This window comes from Rhinichthys klamathensis, unplaced genomic scaffold, assembly GCF_029890125.1.
Source record: "Rhinichthys klamathensis goyatoka isolate OS25496 unplaced genomic scaffold, OSU_Roscu_1.1 h1tg000040l_1, whole genome shotgun sequence".
NCBI lineage: Eukaryota > Metazoa > Chordata > Actinopteri > Cypriniformes > Leuciscidae > Rhinichthys > Rhinichthys klamathensis.
The window spans coordinates 11,360,663-11,377,792 of NW_026606587.1; the positions used below are offsets into that span (position 1 = coordinate 11,360,663).

A 17,130-nucleotide genomic window follows, 5' to 3' on the forward strand; every position below is an offset into this window, starting at 1 on the left:
TTCGGATTTAGGAACATTAAAATGACTGCTGTGTTCGTTATTACACCCAAGAACAGAACACCACAATCGCTTAGACGCCATTCTGCTCGAGCGCATCAACAATGGCGGACTATGTTGACATCTCGCTCACGAGCGAGGGCGTGTCTGTGTTGAAGCGCTGCTGTCACTCAACAATCGTGGGAGGGGCGTCCGTTTTATTGACGTCACTAAAACGAACGGCTCAATTTGAGGCAGGGGAAAACATATAAGGAGATTAAAACAAAACCACTGGATGGATTTTTATCATTATATGATGGTTGTGTACAGACACTGCCAACACATATTTCAGTACAATCAACTTGAAAAAGTGAATGTACCATTATATGACCCCTTTAAAAAATTTACAAATATAGTTAATGTGTCTGTGCAGGCTATGCTGTATATTATGTGCAAAAAAGGGTTAAAATATAAACATTACACCAGTTAATTTTGAATTGTTACCTTGGTGTGTTAACTTGAGTTTCTTTGTGTGTGCGGTGTCAGTACATAATAATTTATTTTGATCTGCTGTCTAATAAAAGTTCAACACAAAAAAGAATGGTAGCTTATATAACTGCACTCGTTTCTGAATATTGAATCATTTAAATTGTCTAACGAATAAAAAAAATTACAAACATAACATTTATAAAATTATATAATTGTATTAAATTCAGTGAATTTGGCGTCCGGTGCCACTTTATAAAAGCAGAGCACCACCGCTATTGACGTATTTGAACGCCATTGCAACGGCTGTTTTCTGTTATTATGTTTTTCAACTGATGATCACATGGCCCACAAATTAAGAAACCAGTGATGGATTATGATTGGCTGTTTATGTCCGATTCCAACAACATTGTTTCTCTGTGCCGTTATTGTTGTGGTGTGGATTCTGATTTTTGGAACAAAATCTTTATCATTCTTGTTATAGTTACCGTCCTTTGTGTGAGCGGGCCTTTAGACTTAATGGAAAAAATAGCTGAGAAAAGTAACTCTTGTTTGAATCCTTTTTGCCTGTGTGTGTGTGTGTGTGTGTGTTAGGTCCCTCTGCCAGTAGTCTGCTTCAGGGCCTCAGCCTCAGTCTGCAGGAGATCAACACCAAATCCCCAGGCGTTCCCTCCACCACACAGGTGCCGGCCCAGTCACACAGCATATGCTTCTTAAACTAAAATCACCATGTTTTTGCATCCTTTATAATAAACATGCTTGTATGATTCCCTCTTGTGGTGTTCAGGTGTCAGGAGGGAAGCCCCAGAGTCAGGGGCAGGTGTTGAGCTCTCTCAGCTCGGGAAGCGGAACGCTAGTGCGCACGGTGCCGGTCGTGTCTACCAAAACCACAGCGATACACCAGCTCCTCACCAACGGCGGCCTGGCCAAACTAGCCAACAGCCTGCCGGGACTGGCCCACGTCTCCAGTCAGAGCACGGGTACGTCCTCGTCGCCACTGATGACACAGCGCTCCAAACAGAGGCGTCCGCGATGAGTAGCTGACTAGAGTAGCAGTCAGGTCAAAGGTCAAATCCATGAAAAGGATTAGCAGAAAAAAAAGGTGTCTGGCAGGTAAATGTTCTGAGAGAGCAATAAACATCCAGCTGAGCATGTAAATATGTACCATAAACAAACATTTGTGTAAATTTGCACTTTTTTTATGCATGTAAAAAGATTTATTTGGGTGATCTTCTACAATTATTGGTCTGATTAATTAAGTTCCTCTTTGGAAACGTATGTACTTTTATACAAGTTGTTCATTTTAGTGCGTTCTAGGGGTTGACCTTTAACTCAAACTGCTGTTATGCACAAAGGACCAAAATATTTATATGGGAGTGCTATAAAATGACAGCTGTGAAAAATCCCACATCACCAGCTTCATTCAGACCGCCTCACTGTTGTTTTATGTTTCATTTTTCTGTTTTTTTTTTATTTTCTCATTTCTGTTATTTGTTCTGTTGGATGAGGTTTATGTAAATCATAATGCTTGCTCTACTCACAAAGACATTCATTAAATCCCCAACAGCAAAGTATTTCCTACCTCTTCTTTGTGTCATTATTATTGTTTTCATCGTCTCCCAAATTGCATGCATTAATGTTCTCTATAGTTTGCTGAAGTTATTTAAATGCAGTGCAGATAAAAAACAAAAGCAAATTATGGATTATTAATCCATAATTGTTTGGTCAAATGCAATACTGAGAGTATTTCTGCAGCTACACCGTATACAGTATGCAAATGTGTGTAAATTGTATTATTTTTTTAAATGTTAGGCAGTGTCTCCTGAATTAAGCAGAATTCTTGATTTAGAGAGCCACTGATGGATCTGATGGACAAAATTTAAGGCATTTTTTAACAATCGGATTGCGGATATGCTAAATAAACTGAGTATTTAAATGGACAGCACTCGCTGAATTAAATATGCAAACTAAGTTTGTGCATACTTAATCACTATTTCAGTAATATCTAGTATCCAGTATATTGTCAGGGCTTCTGTGGGGCTTAAAGTCTTATTTTGCATGCATTGCAAAAAAATGAATATCTTCCTCAGTATCTTTGTGCTGTTTTCCAATATTAAAATTGTCAATTTGTTATAAAAACTTCCCTTTGAATTAAGTTGATTTTGAGCCAATTGGCAGGTATGTTTTAGTTAGTTTTAATCATAAACTCACTTAATTTTGATCAATTTCACAGAAAACAAGACTTAATATTTAGCAATTTTGCATTTCACATAAATGTATCTTGATTTAAAGGGATAGTTCACCCCAAAATGAAAATTCTGTCATTATTTACTCACCCTCGTGTCGTTCTAAACACGTAAGACCTTCGTTCATCTTCAGAACACAAATGAAGATCTTTATAATGAAATCTGAGAGCTTTCTGTCCCTCCATTGACATTTGGACTGGGAAACAAGACAAAAATACTGAGGAAGAACTTTTTGCACTGCAATCAGAAGATAGAGTAGAAGTTTTTTTACTGTTTGGTAGCAGAGCAGTTCAAGGTAGGTGTGTGTGTGTTCCCTTCAATTTATTCCTTGCATTTTCTTTACTTGGTCTTTAAAAGGTCTTAAATTAATTTACCTGCAGAAACCCTGATTGTAAGCTATTCCTTTCCATACACTCATTCTTCAACACAAACGTCAGCGCTCCCAGCTGACACCTCATCACAATGCAGTCACGGACCCACACATCCACTGCATTAGTAGATGACTAAGATACCAAATATATATTTTTTTAACATTTGTTATTTAGCATTTGCAGTTCTTTTATGCAGCACATCCACATTTCTGAGGTCCGTGGTCATTTAGACCATCTTTTGATGGACTACTAAAATAGCAGCGGGGATGTATTTTTATTAAAGCTGCTGTCCGTAACTTTTTTGGGTTAAAAATTATCCAAAATAATAATAATTAAAAAAAACATAACCAGCCAGTGTTCAAAAATATCTGCTTGCTTTTGCCTGATTCAAAACGGTTAGCTTGTAATAATGATTTTAATTCCAGTGGTACTGGTGGATTTCCGCGGGAAATTCGAGCATGTCTTTGCTTCATTACGTCACATCTGTACACATAAAGAAGGAGTCTCGGCTAGTCGGCTATATTGAGTCATTACGTCACATCTGTACACATAAAGAAGGCTTCCCGGCTAGTCGGCTATATTGAGTCATTACGTCACATCTGTACACATAAAGAAGGAGTCTCGGCTAGTCGGCTATATTGAGTCATTACGTCACATCTGTACACATAAAGAAGGAGTCTCGGCTAGTCGGCTATATTGAGTCATTACGTCACATCTGTACACATAAAGAAGGAGTCTCGGCTAGTCGGCTATATTGAGTCATTACGTCACATCTGTACACATAAAGAAGGAGTCTCGGCTAGTCGGCTATATTGAGTCATTACGTCACATCTGTACACATAAAGAAGGCTTCCCGGCTAGTCGGCTATATTGCGTGAGGATGTTGGAGGTGGACATTTTTAGCCTTTTCTCACAGCATTAAATAATTAAACTTATGGCGGATCCAGAAAGGTTCAAACGACAATCACCAGTGACAACTGGACATTCACCACTTGTAAAACCCCAAATAATTCGGACTTCGGAGTGGGTAGAGAAAAAAGAGACTGCAACTGGCCCACGCGAAAACAAGGATAAACATCGGTTCAAAACGGACGCAGAGACGGCTTTTTTTCTTTTAGGACAGGTAAGACATTTCAATAGTTCAATCGTGTAACAGTAGCACACTTGTTCGCTTAATTCACACAGTTACGGAGTTTCCTGTCTTTATTCGTTTAGCTATTATGGTAAATATTTTGTGCTAGCTATGAGAGGGAGCAATTCACCTCTACTCCAAGCAAACCAAACCGGCCTCCTCCGAAATTATATATAGTTTTAAATATGCATCGGATTACAGATACGTGTTTTTTCTTTTCTTTTTTTTTTTCTCAAAGAAAACCAGTAAAGAAACATTAATTTATTGGTATGACAATTAGAAATTAGACTGCACAGAAATAGAAACTGAACTACAGGGTAATCATAATACACATTAAATGTATGTAGTCACAATGCTGATGTTGATAATTTGAGAACAAAGTATAATTTGAAAGGTTTGACGCGATCGTTATATTTAATCAGCACGATTTACTGCAAGGCTTTCCCCCCTTAGTTGAAGTGGATGTTACTTACTTGTTCAGATGACATTTTCCGATGAAAATTCGTATGTTGTCATGGTCATACTGTAGGCCTACTTCCAAAAGTAGAATGTGTGATTCTGAATGCCAGTTTCCACATCGGCGCGGTGACTGACAGACTCGCAGTCTCAAAACATTGTGTTCATCCGCGCTGTTTCATGCCGATGTGCAACTCACGCAAAGTTAATAATTCCGCAAATAACTGCAATTACAGATTTCAAACAGAGATGGCGACAAAGAGGAAAAATGCCGGACTGCAGCTTTAAGTAAATATTTCAAAATTGATGGAGAATAATTATAGCAGTTTTTTTTTTTTTTTTTTAAATAGGTTTGTAGCCTGGGAAAACCCAGACAACTTCCGGCAAATTTAGATTTGCTCTGAAAGTTAGTCTGGCGAAGAGCTCATTCAAGCCCATTTCCAATCCGTCGAAATCGAGGCACCAATCAGAAACGTTGGGGCGGGCTTTACACGATGACGACAGCGCTGGGATTTTGAAGCAGATTTTGTAGCCTACATTACAAAGATGGATGCCGCCGTCGAACATCACTCGTTCGAATCAGCTATCGCGTCTGTTTTAAGCGATTTGAACGTTTCCTTTTTGTTAAAAACCGAGCAAAGAACAACACTCGGAGATGTTTCTCCGCCGCTCTGCATACGTCATCTCCTTCATCGCTCTGATTGGGTTTAGGTCTATCCGCGACGTCCGTTGGTGACGCCCCTCTGGAATGACGCTTGCCAGACCATAACTCGTTACAACTGAGAATGGTCTGGTTTTAACCAGGCTAGTAGTTCAGTACTTTAATGAGGAAAACAATTAGTAAACAAGATCCATGGCATCGTGTCTTAATTTCTTCCTTTTTTAATACAAAGGGATTTTAATGAGGAACAAATGGCCTCATGCACTTGGTGGCTAATTTGTATGAATTCATAAGATCTCATTAATACTTTAAGTATAATCTTAGGCCTACTCCCGGTGACGGTTATACACTGCCTGGCCAAAAAAAAAAAGTCGCTGTTTGGATTTAATTAGGCAAATGCTTAAGAGTCATTATTGCAGTGATTATTATGTGATATGTTTGGCAACAGTTCTTCTAACCCTAATTGATGGAGTGTGTAGATTTTCATTTCTTAAACATCCATGTATGAAGAAACATCATGTTCATATTCCAGGATGATAATGTGCAGATTCATCCGGCTCAGATTGTGAAAGAATGATTGTGAGGATCATGAAGAATCATTTTCACACATGAATCGGCTCCTCTGAGTCCAGATCTTGAATTCACTGAAAGTCTTTGGGATGTTCTGGAGGAGACTTTACAGAGAGCTGGACTCTTGCATTGAAAATACAAGATCTTGAGCAAAAACTGATGCGCCTCTTGATGAAAAAAAAACATTTTTACCAAATCACCCCCACGTAAAATAGTTCCTTTTTTCATGAAATCGAGTTCATAGTCGCCGCTACTCTGGATAAAAGTGCATATGAATTATGAACTATGAAATGCATCTATTTAGATCAACACAAATATTAATGCTGTTATCGATAATTTTGCTTTTGATTATAGGCTTACGAGGTGAATTAAAAAAAGTCACCTGCATCATATATAGCCTATGAAACATTATTTTATTAATTAGGATACTTGTTATCATAGTAAATCTGATGCATCATCACATTATAAATTATGGACAAAACATAACAGGTTGCATTTAATTAGGCCTACAATTAATAAGCAACGCAATAACATGTCTGCATTGTATAATAGCTATGCCACAAAATAAGCATTCCACAATCTTACATATGTTTCCAAACAACCTGTGATTATAATATTTAGCTAACAATATTTCTTGTCTTCAAATATTTTTCCCGTAATGTGTGTGTCCTCTGCAGGGCTGAAAGCTCCCACCACCATCACAGTGACGCTGCGAGGGCAGCCCAGCAGGATTCCCTCTCTCGGCCACACGGGGGCGACAGCGCCCTCTCACAGCGCTCCTGACCACCAGGTGTGTGACCCGCTGTCACCCAATATAGTTCACATCTTTTGCTTGATGTACCAGAGCTGGAACAGAACAGTTGGCTTTAGGCTTCCCCTTTGCTTTAACTCGCGCTCGACAAATTAGAAGAGCTCATCAGTCTTTCCGGATTTTCATTAACATTGATTAAATCCATTTAGGGTTTTTTCATCCTAACTTTTTGTGTGAACTGATGTTTCCTCGCAGCCGGTGCCTTTAGTGCTCTGCAGTGTGAGCTGTTAGTGTTGCTGTAGTAACCGTCTCATTGACCATGCGGAGAGATGAGGTGTAATTATTTGCTTAATCACTCTGAAGAGCGTAATTATATGCTTGTCATTTTTGATTTGGATCACTTAGGTATTAGTAATGGTTTAGTTCATTTAAGAATGCTTATGATTCATAAAAACCCTATTGGCTAATTGTGTCTAACGTTACTAGTTAAATAAACTTAAATAAGCAACATCACACGAGCAAGAGCGCATGGGGCTGGGTGTCAGTGATGTATATTTTTAAAGAAATTAATACTTTTATTCAGCAAGGATTAATTAAATGCATCAAAAGTGACAGTAAAGACATTTATAATGTTACAAAATTGCAAACAAATGCTGTTCTTTTGAACTTTCTGTTCATCGAAGAATCCTGGAAATAAATGTATGATGTTTCCCTCAAAAATATTAAGCAGCACAATTCTTTTCATCACTGATAATAACAAATGTTTCTTGAGTGGCAAAATTAGCTTATTAAGGATCGTGTGACACATGTAATGATGCTCAAAATTAATCTTTACATGACAGGAATAAAAAGCATTTAAAAAAATATTAAAATAGTTATTTTAAAGTGTAATAATATTTCACAATATTCCTATTTTTACTGTATTTTGGTCAAATAAATGCAGCCAGATTTTGAAAAACATAAATGGAGATGGACTTTCTGCAAGTTGCATCTTTACACCAGTAGGTGGCGACAAATGAATATCTGTATGAGTCATTTGCATAAAGAAAAAACATTCAGGAACGAACCAAGCTGTTTTTAGTGAGCGAGACATTGGGTGCGTCTCAATCAGCTCTGTAGTCAGGGCACTGATCAGGGAGTCGGCCATTATAAGGGCTCTCAATCGCGAAACCCATCCAGTGCACTTGAATGTTCCCTCCCTAGACAATCCCACAATACACCGCAAAAGCCAGGGAGCATCAATGCTCGCTATGCTCCCTTACCTTACGTCACATTTCTGAAGCATGAAACATAAAACGTATGACCCAACTCAATAAATACACTCTAAAAAATGCAGGGTTAAAAAATAACCCAACCTTAACCACGCCGCTGGGTCACTATAGTACAGAACACGCGCTGGGTTGGTTTGACCCAAGTGCTGGGTTTTTCCATTTAACCCATATTGTTGGGTCATTCATTTGACCCAACCAGTGGGTGAAATTGACCATCTTGCTGGGTTAAGTCTTACTCATGTGCTGGGTTATTTCCTGTATCATTGCCTTATTAAAATTAGTAACAAATATTTTTTATATTACCGTACTAATGTAAAATAATGATTGTCTCTGTAATACAATAAACCAGAGAGGCCACTGTATATGTGATTTCAATCATTTATTTTTATTTTTTTACATTTTTAATACATCTTTAATATTTTTTTGTAAACAATTATTACAATTATACAATGTATACTCATTCTAAGGTAAAAAAAACATAACGGTTCATTAAGTAAGGTCTTTATACACCACTGAAAACATAGTTATGTATATAATATTGCATTTCTGTTAACAGATCCTCCTAAATACAGTATTACACAATGCACCTTTAAAAGTAAATAAGAAACTAATTTGAACTCTTATACGGTTATTTCATTTATTAAGATGTGTTGATTTATTAAGAATAGCTACAAACATTTACAATGCGACTAAATATCACAGGGTTTTCCTCACATTTGACAGAGGACGATTCTTTTCCATTAATTTGATACACTGCTTCGTGTATTTAACATGAAAAACTAAATAAAACTTTGAAACAAAGATCACCAGCCTCCAGCAAAGACTCGGTCTCGATGACGTGGCCTGGAACAATGGCAACGGTCTGACGTGTCCCCCTCGTCGGATCCCTGATGCTCCAGTCATTTTGTAAATATTCATCCATGTTGGTCCCCAACTGTTGATTACACACAATCACTTAGAGTGTTGCAATATAACTGACATGCAAGTTTTTTGTGAAAGTATTTATATTTTTTTTATTGCAAACATTACCAAATATGGCCAAATGTGAAAAACAAACAAAATGTATATTTACACATCTAAATAGACAATTAGCAGTCTAAAATAGTCTGGGATTCAGGATAAGACAAAAACACGATTTGAAAAATGGATTCATGATGTACTCGCTCATTATAAACATTTTGTAAATTTTGAACACAAAAAAAGTTATGGACTGCAGCTTTAAAAATTAACAAAAATCTATTTTTAAAAAATGCAATTTTATGTTGCAAACAGAGATTGCACCTTTAAATATTCTAAACCTAAATTAATTTCATAGTTATCAAGCATATCAAACTTACAGGTTGCATGTCAAGGACTCTGAGCCTCTGTGGTGGGTCTGAAGCCCTTTCCTCCTCTCCTGTAACGTTAGATGGATGGGGGAAGCAGAGTTTGCAGGACCTTCAAAGCCAGCAGCTAAACAATATGAGCATAATACATAAAGTTGCATTATCATTTAAATAGTATGCTGTATATAACAATTCATATTTCTAAAGCAGCATTTCTGACTTTTCTGCCCTGGTGTTTAAAATGGCGCTGTTGTGACAATAGCAAAAACTATTTATTGGCCTCAAACATCGCGCACACTTGATCCATGACCACTGTCTTAGTAGTACTAAATTATTCTTAGTAGGCCTACCTCAGGTCCTAACAACTTGTAATGGGTTCAGGGCGAGAACATGCTTAATATGAAATCGATTTATTTCTCATTGCCTCAGTCGCCGTTTGTAAAGATTGCACGTCAGACGTCATACAGTTATTATTTGATTTTTTTGGGTAAAAACGATCCTGGTTCCGACATAGACATTAACACGCAGACTGTGCTGGAACTTACCCCCGTCGCTTCTTCTGATGAGAATTTCTTAAATGTGCCAGCAGACTTTAGTTTCCACACAGACTAGACTTTTTCCCCGCAGTTTTTACGTACGTTACTATAGGGACATAAACATAGGCTACTGCGCGTGCACGGGTTCATTCAAAACGCTTTTCTCACTTTTAATTACTAAACGTCCACAATAAATACGATATTTACGTGATGAAATTACAATTTAAACTACATATTTCATTAAGGCTGCTGATATAGCTGGTTTACAATGTGGCATTTTGTCAAAAAATCTAACCGGCTAGCTGTTACTAATGTTTTACAGAATAAATACGTTATAGCCTACCCCTCGCACTTCCATATCAAAGACTGTATGCTGAACAGTGAAATTATTAATGTTAAAAATATTGGTAAACATATTAACTTACCATAAAACACTGCCTGCTCCGACCTCCGAGTGAAGTCCTCCTCGAGTCAGAAGTGAAGAATCCAGAAAGTTCCGCAAAGAATAAACCGGTTGCTGGGTCAAAATAACCCAACCAGCTGTTTATTTGTGAATTACCCCCTTACAACTCATTTTACCCAGCATGAGCAACCCAATAATGTGTTTACAGTGCCCCAAACAACCCAGCATTTTGACCCAGCACAATCAACCCAACAATTTGTTTACAGAAACAACCCAGCATTTTTTTGAGTGTATAATGACAAGCGATAGAAGATTCAAAAAGACAAACTTTTTTTATTATACTATATATTGCCAAAAGTATTGGGACACTTCTCCAAATCATTGAATTCAGGTGTTCCAATCACTTCCATGGCCACAGTTGTATAAAATCAAGCACCTATGCATGCAGACGCTTCTATAAACATTTGTGAAAGAATGGGTCGCTCTCAGGAGCTCAGTGAATTCAAGCGGTTGATAGGTTGCCACCTGTGCATTCGTGAAATTTCCTCACTACTCAATATTCCACAATCAACTGTTAATGGTATTATAACAAAGTGGAAGCAATTAGGAATAACAGAAACTCAGCCATGAAGTGGTCGGCCACGTAAAATCACAGAGCGGGGTCAGCGCAAGCTGAGGCTCACAGTGAGCAGAAGTCGCCAACTCTCTGCAGAGTCGATAGCTACAGACCTCCAAACTTCGTGTGGCCTTCAGATTAGCTCAAGAACAGTGTGTAGAGCTTCATGGAATGGGTTTGGAGTGGTGTAAAGCACGCCGCCACTGGACTCTAGACAGGGATGGATTACCTACCGGGCCTATGGGGCCAGTGCCCAGGGGCCCTTGACTACCAGAAGCCCGGGGGGGCCCTGGGGTTTAAGGCCGCGCATACCAGTTTGGTTCAGAAGACCCAGTAACAATGAAAACAAATGTTTATTAATGCTGTAATAAATGTGTCCCATAGCCTACACAAGGCCTCTTAAACAAGGCTCTTGGACTATGAGGGCTCCCTGGAACTTACTGTGGGGCCCTATGTGAATATGAAGGCCCCAAAACCTCTTATAGAACTATTGTCCCTATAAATTTAAAATATAAAAATATATTTATTAGAACCAATCTTTGAGCTTATTTTTTTGTGTGAAAGGTATTGGAAAAACCAGCCCGTTCTCATCCCAAGGCGTCATCTAACTGACGCTTTTGACCACGCGTCAACATGCCGACACACACGGTACCCCTTAAGCGGCAATATGAGACGCGCCTCCTAGTGGTATAACCCTAACCCTACCCCAGACCTAAACCTACCCATAACGGAAGCGTCATCTAACTGACGCTAAAGGGTGCCATGTGCGTCGGATTTAGACGCATGGTCAAAAGCGTCAGTTAGATGACGCCCGAGGATGAGCGTCTCATATTCACGCTTAAGGGGTACCATGTGCGTCGGCATGTTGACGCATGGTCAAAAGTGTCAGTTAGATGACGCCTTGGGATGAGAATGTGTTGGAAAAACAGTTGTTACACAACTGTTACACGTTGTTTGAACGACTGTCAAAGATGCACCTTCAAATAAAAAAGGCAAAGATCTAATTAGCGAGTTCGGCCTCCCGTCTTCACATATTTTTAGGTATTTTCAAATTAGTGTAACTGTGTAAACTTTTTATTTCCCAGTTTTCCACAACTTCCTCCTGAGCAGACATGGGACAGTCTTTTACCATTGAATTTTTCACAAAGATCTTTAATTTCAAAAGTCTATGGTACTATCCAGTCCTATGATGACCACTAGGATGAAGGAGGCATGGGAGAAAGAGTTGGGTCTGGCCTTTGATGTTGACTGGTGGGACTCTGTTTTAAACGGTATTCACAAAGCCCCAGTCTGTGCCCACTTGACTAATACAATTTAAGGTAGTGTTCAGGTGTCATTATTCTAAAACCCGACTATCCCCAATTTTCCCTAATACAATTGATGTCTGTGACAGATGCTTTGGTTCGCCCTGTAATCTTGCACATATGTTTTTCTTCTGCCCAACTCTATAGGAAATATTTGGCAAACTTATTTTAACACCATGTCTAAAGTGCTCCTCAAGACCATTGATACTTCTCCGCATATAGCCATTTTTGGTACTCCTCAAGAATACCACCGTTTCTCATCAGTACAGTTAGAGGTCCTGGCTTTCACTTCCTTGATAGTGAGACGCCATCTCCTTCTTAATTGGAAAGCAACAAATGCCCCGTCCAATACACTTTGGACCACTGATGTCATGTCCTTTCTAAAACTGGAAGAAATAAGATACTCTAAACAAGGTAATCTCGCCAAATTTTACAATAAATGGCCACCATTTCTACTATTTTTCCAGGCTAACTAGGTCTAACTCCAAAACCCAGCCCCCCCCGCCCCCCGCCACTCCACCCCCCCCCCCCCCCCCCACCCCCCACCCCCCACCCCCCCCCCGCCCGCGCTAGCCTACATGTTAATTTTTCTCAAGGAAAAATCTCTCACTAATGCTGTAAACATACAGGGAGTTGGTATTATTATTGAAGGGTAAAATTAACAACTCAAATATAATGCGTTTTTTATAATAATAGCGTTATAATATTTTTAATGATATGAGTCCAATTATAATATGTAATAGCCTAGTACATATATTTATCAAAATTATCCTCTATAGGCCTAGTTAATTTTTCTAGCTATGCTTGCTGTGGTCATTAAATGACTTTTCTGAGGTAAATGTTGTTTCTCTAGTTGTTTTATTGACCAATTTCCGTGGTTGAAGCACTGACTGAGTGATTACATGAGACATGATACATTTCAGCAAATTGTAGGCTACTGTATACATGCATAGTACACTGTATACAACATAGTTCATTCGAGTTTATTTAATTACTATTAACTAAAGAAGAGCTTTAGATCAGTTCACATGCCGCTTGAACCGAGGAGCTATACTGCGATCTGTCACGTCACTTTAAAGAGCGCCAAAACGGTATTTATTGTTTGAATTTCGTAATAAACTTGACATTATTTGAAAGCTGAGACTTTGATATCGAAAGTAACCTGCCTTGTCTTGTCTATCGGTGTCAGTGGCCTCTTTGCGTCGGGATTTTACATTGCGTGAAAAAACGGAGAATGTCAACACAATGTGTGAGATTTGGCAGCCGCATTAAATGTATTAAAAAATGAATTATTAACAAATAGGGGGGGATGAGGGGGCCTTTGGAGATAACTGGCCCCAGGGCCTTTACAAGTCTAATCCGTCCCTGACTCTAGAGAAGTGGAGACGTGTTCTAGAGACGTGGAGTGACGAATCACGCTTCTCTGTCTGGCAATCTGGTGGGCGAGTCTGGGTTTGGCGGTTGCCAGGAGAACGGTACTTGCCTGACTGCATTGTGCAAAGTGTAAAGTTTGGTGGAGGGGGGATTATGGTGTGGGGTTGTTTTTCACATAGATATCCATAATAAAGGCTAGATGTCTTACGGCGGAGTCTCTATCGTCATCACCATCTTGTCACAGGCAAGCTTTCTGGCGGGCTCTGTGGTGCCTGATGTAAGATGAGTGATCAGCACGAACACAAATACTCTTATCTCGTTGAAATCTTGACGGATTTACAAACGGTTTGGTTTCTTACAAACGTTATTAACGTGGCTATAATTCTGGATGATTTACGTTTATGACGTTTATAACAAACCAAACCATTTGAAAATCGGTAGAAAATTGAGCAAGTTATGGTTATTTAAAAGTACATGCACCATTAAAACACAATGTTACGAGTGAGCGAGCTGCCTGTGACAAGATGGCCGCCAGGTGCGGACGTCGACCTCCATTGGCCAGTAGCGCGGACGAGACATCTAGCCTTTATTATGGATATCTATGGTTTTTCAGGGGTTGGGCTTTACCAGTGCACAAAGCAAGGTCCATAAATACATGGATGAGCAAGTTTGGTGTGGAGGAACTTGACTGGCACAGAGTCCTGAGCTCAACCCGACAGAACACCTTTAGGATGAATTAGAGCGGAGACTGTGAGCCAGGCCTTCTCGTCCAACATCAGTGCCTGACCTCACCAGTGCGCATCTAGCAGAATGGTCAAAAATTCCCATAAACACACTTCTAAACCTTGTGGAAAGCCTTCCCAGAAGAGTTGAAGCTGCAATAGCTCCAAAGGGTGCGCCAACTCCATATTAAACCCCACTGATTCAGAATGGCATGTCATTAGTTCATGTGCATGTAAAGATGTACTAAAACTTTTGGCAATATAGTGTATCTCAGCATAAACGCACATCGCTGGACAGGTAGTGAACACATGTGTTTAAAGGGTTAGGTTAATTCTGTTCATCATATAAAGCGATTGAGTCTCTTCAGGAAATTTTGGACTAAACCATTCAATTCACATGGATTAGTTTTATGATCTCTTTATGAACTTTTTGATGCGTCAAAGTGGTAGTTTTTTGGAAGGTCAACGGAAGGACAGAAATCTCTCAGATTTAATTAAAAAGGTCTTCATTTGTGTTCTGAAGATGAACGAAAGTCTGGAACGCAATGAGGGCGAGTATTTAATGACAGAATTTTCATTTTTGGGTGAACTAACCCTAAACAGCATACACAAATATATTAAAAGATATAGGTCTGCCTGTTTTATTAATACCAGCGGTAACGTTCTACAACGTTGTATGTTGACGTCTTTCGTAGTCATGACGCTGGAAATTGAGTAATCAATGTCCCGTTGTGCAGTGAAACAAGGTCCTTACCAGTGTACACGATATTGATTGAGACCAGAGACTATTTATATAGAGACATGCCACTTCCTCAATCCTCAATACAACTATACAGGGAAAACCCGTAACCCCCAAAGATGGCGGTTGTATGCACATGCCCCGCCCCTCCCGCTGGAAAGCCAATCGTCTGCTTTTAACAGTCAAGCCGGGAAACATGTAAGCCTATCGTCTGGTTCCACTGACGCATGCGCACAGTTGAGGTTTGCGACAGCGGAGACGAGAACCCTTGCGCATGCGTAGTAAACGTATAACCTGTGGGGAAAAAGGCCTTTTAAACCTTATTTTGGGGCAAAGTCATCAAACTTTTTCAGCGATTTTTATCATATTTTACTGCTGTTTCTATACAAGCAGTTTTTATGTCCTGGTGACCAGTGAAACTGCAGTTCTGACACTCTGCCCATTCATTTATGGCGCTTTTCCACTACACAGTACCAGCTCGCCTCGGCTCGACTCGCCTTTGTTTGGTTTTCCACTGTGTAAAAGTTGTACCTGTACCTGCTTTCGGGTACTTTTTTTCGTACCACCTCCGGCGAGGTTCTAAGCGAGCTGAGGCGAGCTAAGCCGATACTAAAATGTGACGTGAAACAATGCCGACTGCTGATTGGTCACAGAGAATCTGCGTCATCATTGCACGCGCCAGATGGAGTATCCAGAATAACCCCGCCATTTTTAAATAGTTTGGCCAGAGATAGTTACTAAACTTACTACTATTATTATGGCAACTCTGAAGAATACGCCGTGGTCAAACGAGGAGGTGCAGACATTCCTTTGTTTGGTTGCCGAAGAGAGGATCCAGCGAGAGCTTGATGGGGCAACGAGGAACGAAAGGCGTCGCTATGACGACCGGGTACTATTTGTGGCGGTACTTTCTGCAATGGAAAACGGAGCGAAAAGCGAGCCGAGTCGAGGCGAGCCAAGGCGAGTCGAGTCGAGTCGAGTCGAGTCGAGCTGGTACTGGTAATGGAAAAGCGCCATTAGATAGGAGCCTGGTCTTTTTAGTCCGAAATAGCTGCCCGGAGGCGTTGCCGAGATGGCGGCCGAGTGGCATGACTTGCCTAAAAGGACTTTGTTGAGACGCACCCATTGAATCATTCACTCAACAGATCTGTTCGAAAATCAGATTCATTTGAAAAAACGAATCGCCACTACTGTTTCTCTGTGATGTGCAACAGTCGATTCCATTGGCTTCATTTAAAACTTTTTGTTGGCAAAGTGAAAACAAAGGGACAATACTGTCTAAAAATGTAAGTATAGGCATATATTTAAAACAAAACGATCCATTGCCATCATAAGAAATATGAGCACTTTTGGAACTCTACTCATCTAGAGAATTGTATTGTATGATATGTTCATGTGTTCAATCAATATTTTATCTTGCAGTGACCAGAAGCTCATTGAAATGGATATGTGAAGCTGAAATGGCCATCACTGAAATCCAACAGCACAAACGGATGAACCCAGACGAATCAAATGGATTTAAACCCGGTTTAAAGACTCATTTGCCTCACAACCTGCAAGAGCGCCCTCTATAGACACTGTCCTGCACACGTGGACTGAAGACTTGACTTCACACTCATGCATTTGTCCATTATTTTCCTTAATCTGCAGCACTTTGACTGTGCAGTGTCATGAGCAATGTTCCTTTTGTATTTTTTATATTTGTTCCCCTACCCCGTTTTAATATATTTTTCCATACAGCACTTCAAAATATATTTATTTCACAAACACTGTTATTGTTCTTTAGATAGCCTATAACAGGCTTTTTTTCTTGCCGTCTACATAAACAAACAAAACATGATGTTTTTGCCAGTACAGAATATTTGATTCAGTTGATTTATCAAAAAAAAAAAGAAAAGTTTGTTGTTAAAATGTTTTGCACAAAACCCCAGCAGAGCCTGAGCGTTATTTCCTTTAACAGCCATAAAGCGCCTGCGAGAAGTGGATCATTGAACTGTCAAAAAAAGGTAATAAATTCAAAACGTTTAAAAGATGACGTGAGAGTTTTTAATTGTTTTTAAATTAACCATGCATCAATCATCCAATGCGTTTTTTGCACGGCTTTCCTCGTGACAGCATATATCGCTGTCCTTCAAATAACCGTCATGATTATGCCAACCGGGATAATAATGTGTCTGCCTGATTAAGTCAC

At 39.5% G+C, this 17,130-nt stretch overlaps 1 protein-coding gene across 2 annotated transcripts in view; it reads left to right on the forward strand.

Moving 5' to 3' along the window:
* kansl3 (KAT8 regulatory NSL complex subunit 3) overlaps nt 1–16,870 on the forward strand; it is a 43,815-nt gene extending 26,945 nt beyond the window's left edge. Inside the window, exons 19-22 of one of the 2 annotated variants that reach the window (XM_056246861.1) lie at nt 1,057–1,145; nt 1,250–1,442; nt 6,576–6,688; nt 16,362–16,870. In XM_056246861.1, coding sequence (XP_056102836.1) covers nt 1,057–1,145; nt 1,250–1,442; nt 6,576–6,688; nt 16,362–16,364 — 398 coding nt within the window. In that variant the 3' untranslated portion in view covers nt 16,365–16,870. Of the gene's footprint in view, nt 1–1,056; nt 1,146–1,249; nt 1,884–6,575; nt 6,689–16,361 lie in introns of those variants that run through there. The other variant, XM_056246860.1, reaches the window with a different exon arrangement.
* The last annotated feature ends 260 nt before the right edge of the window (nt 16,871–17,130 follow it).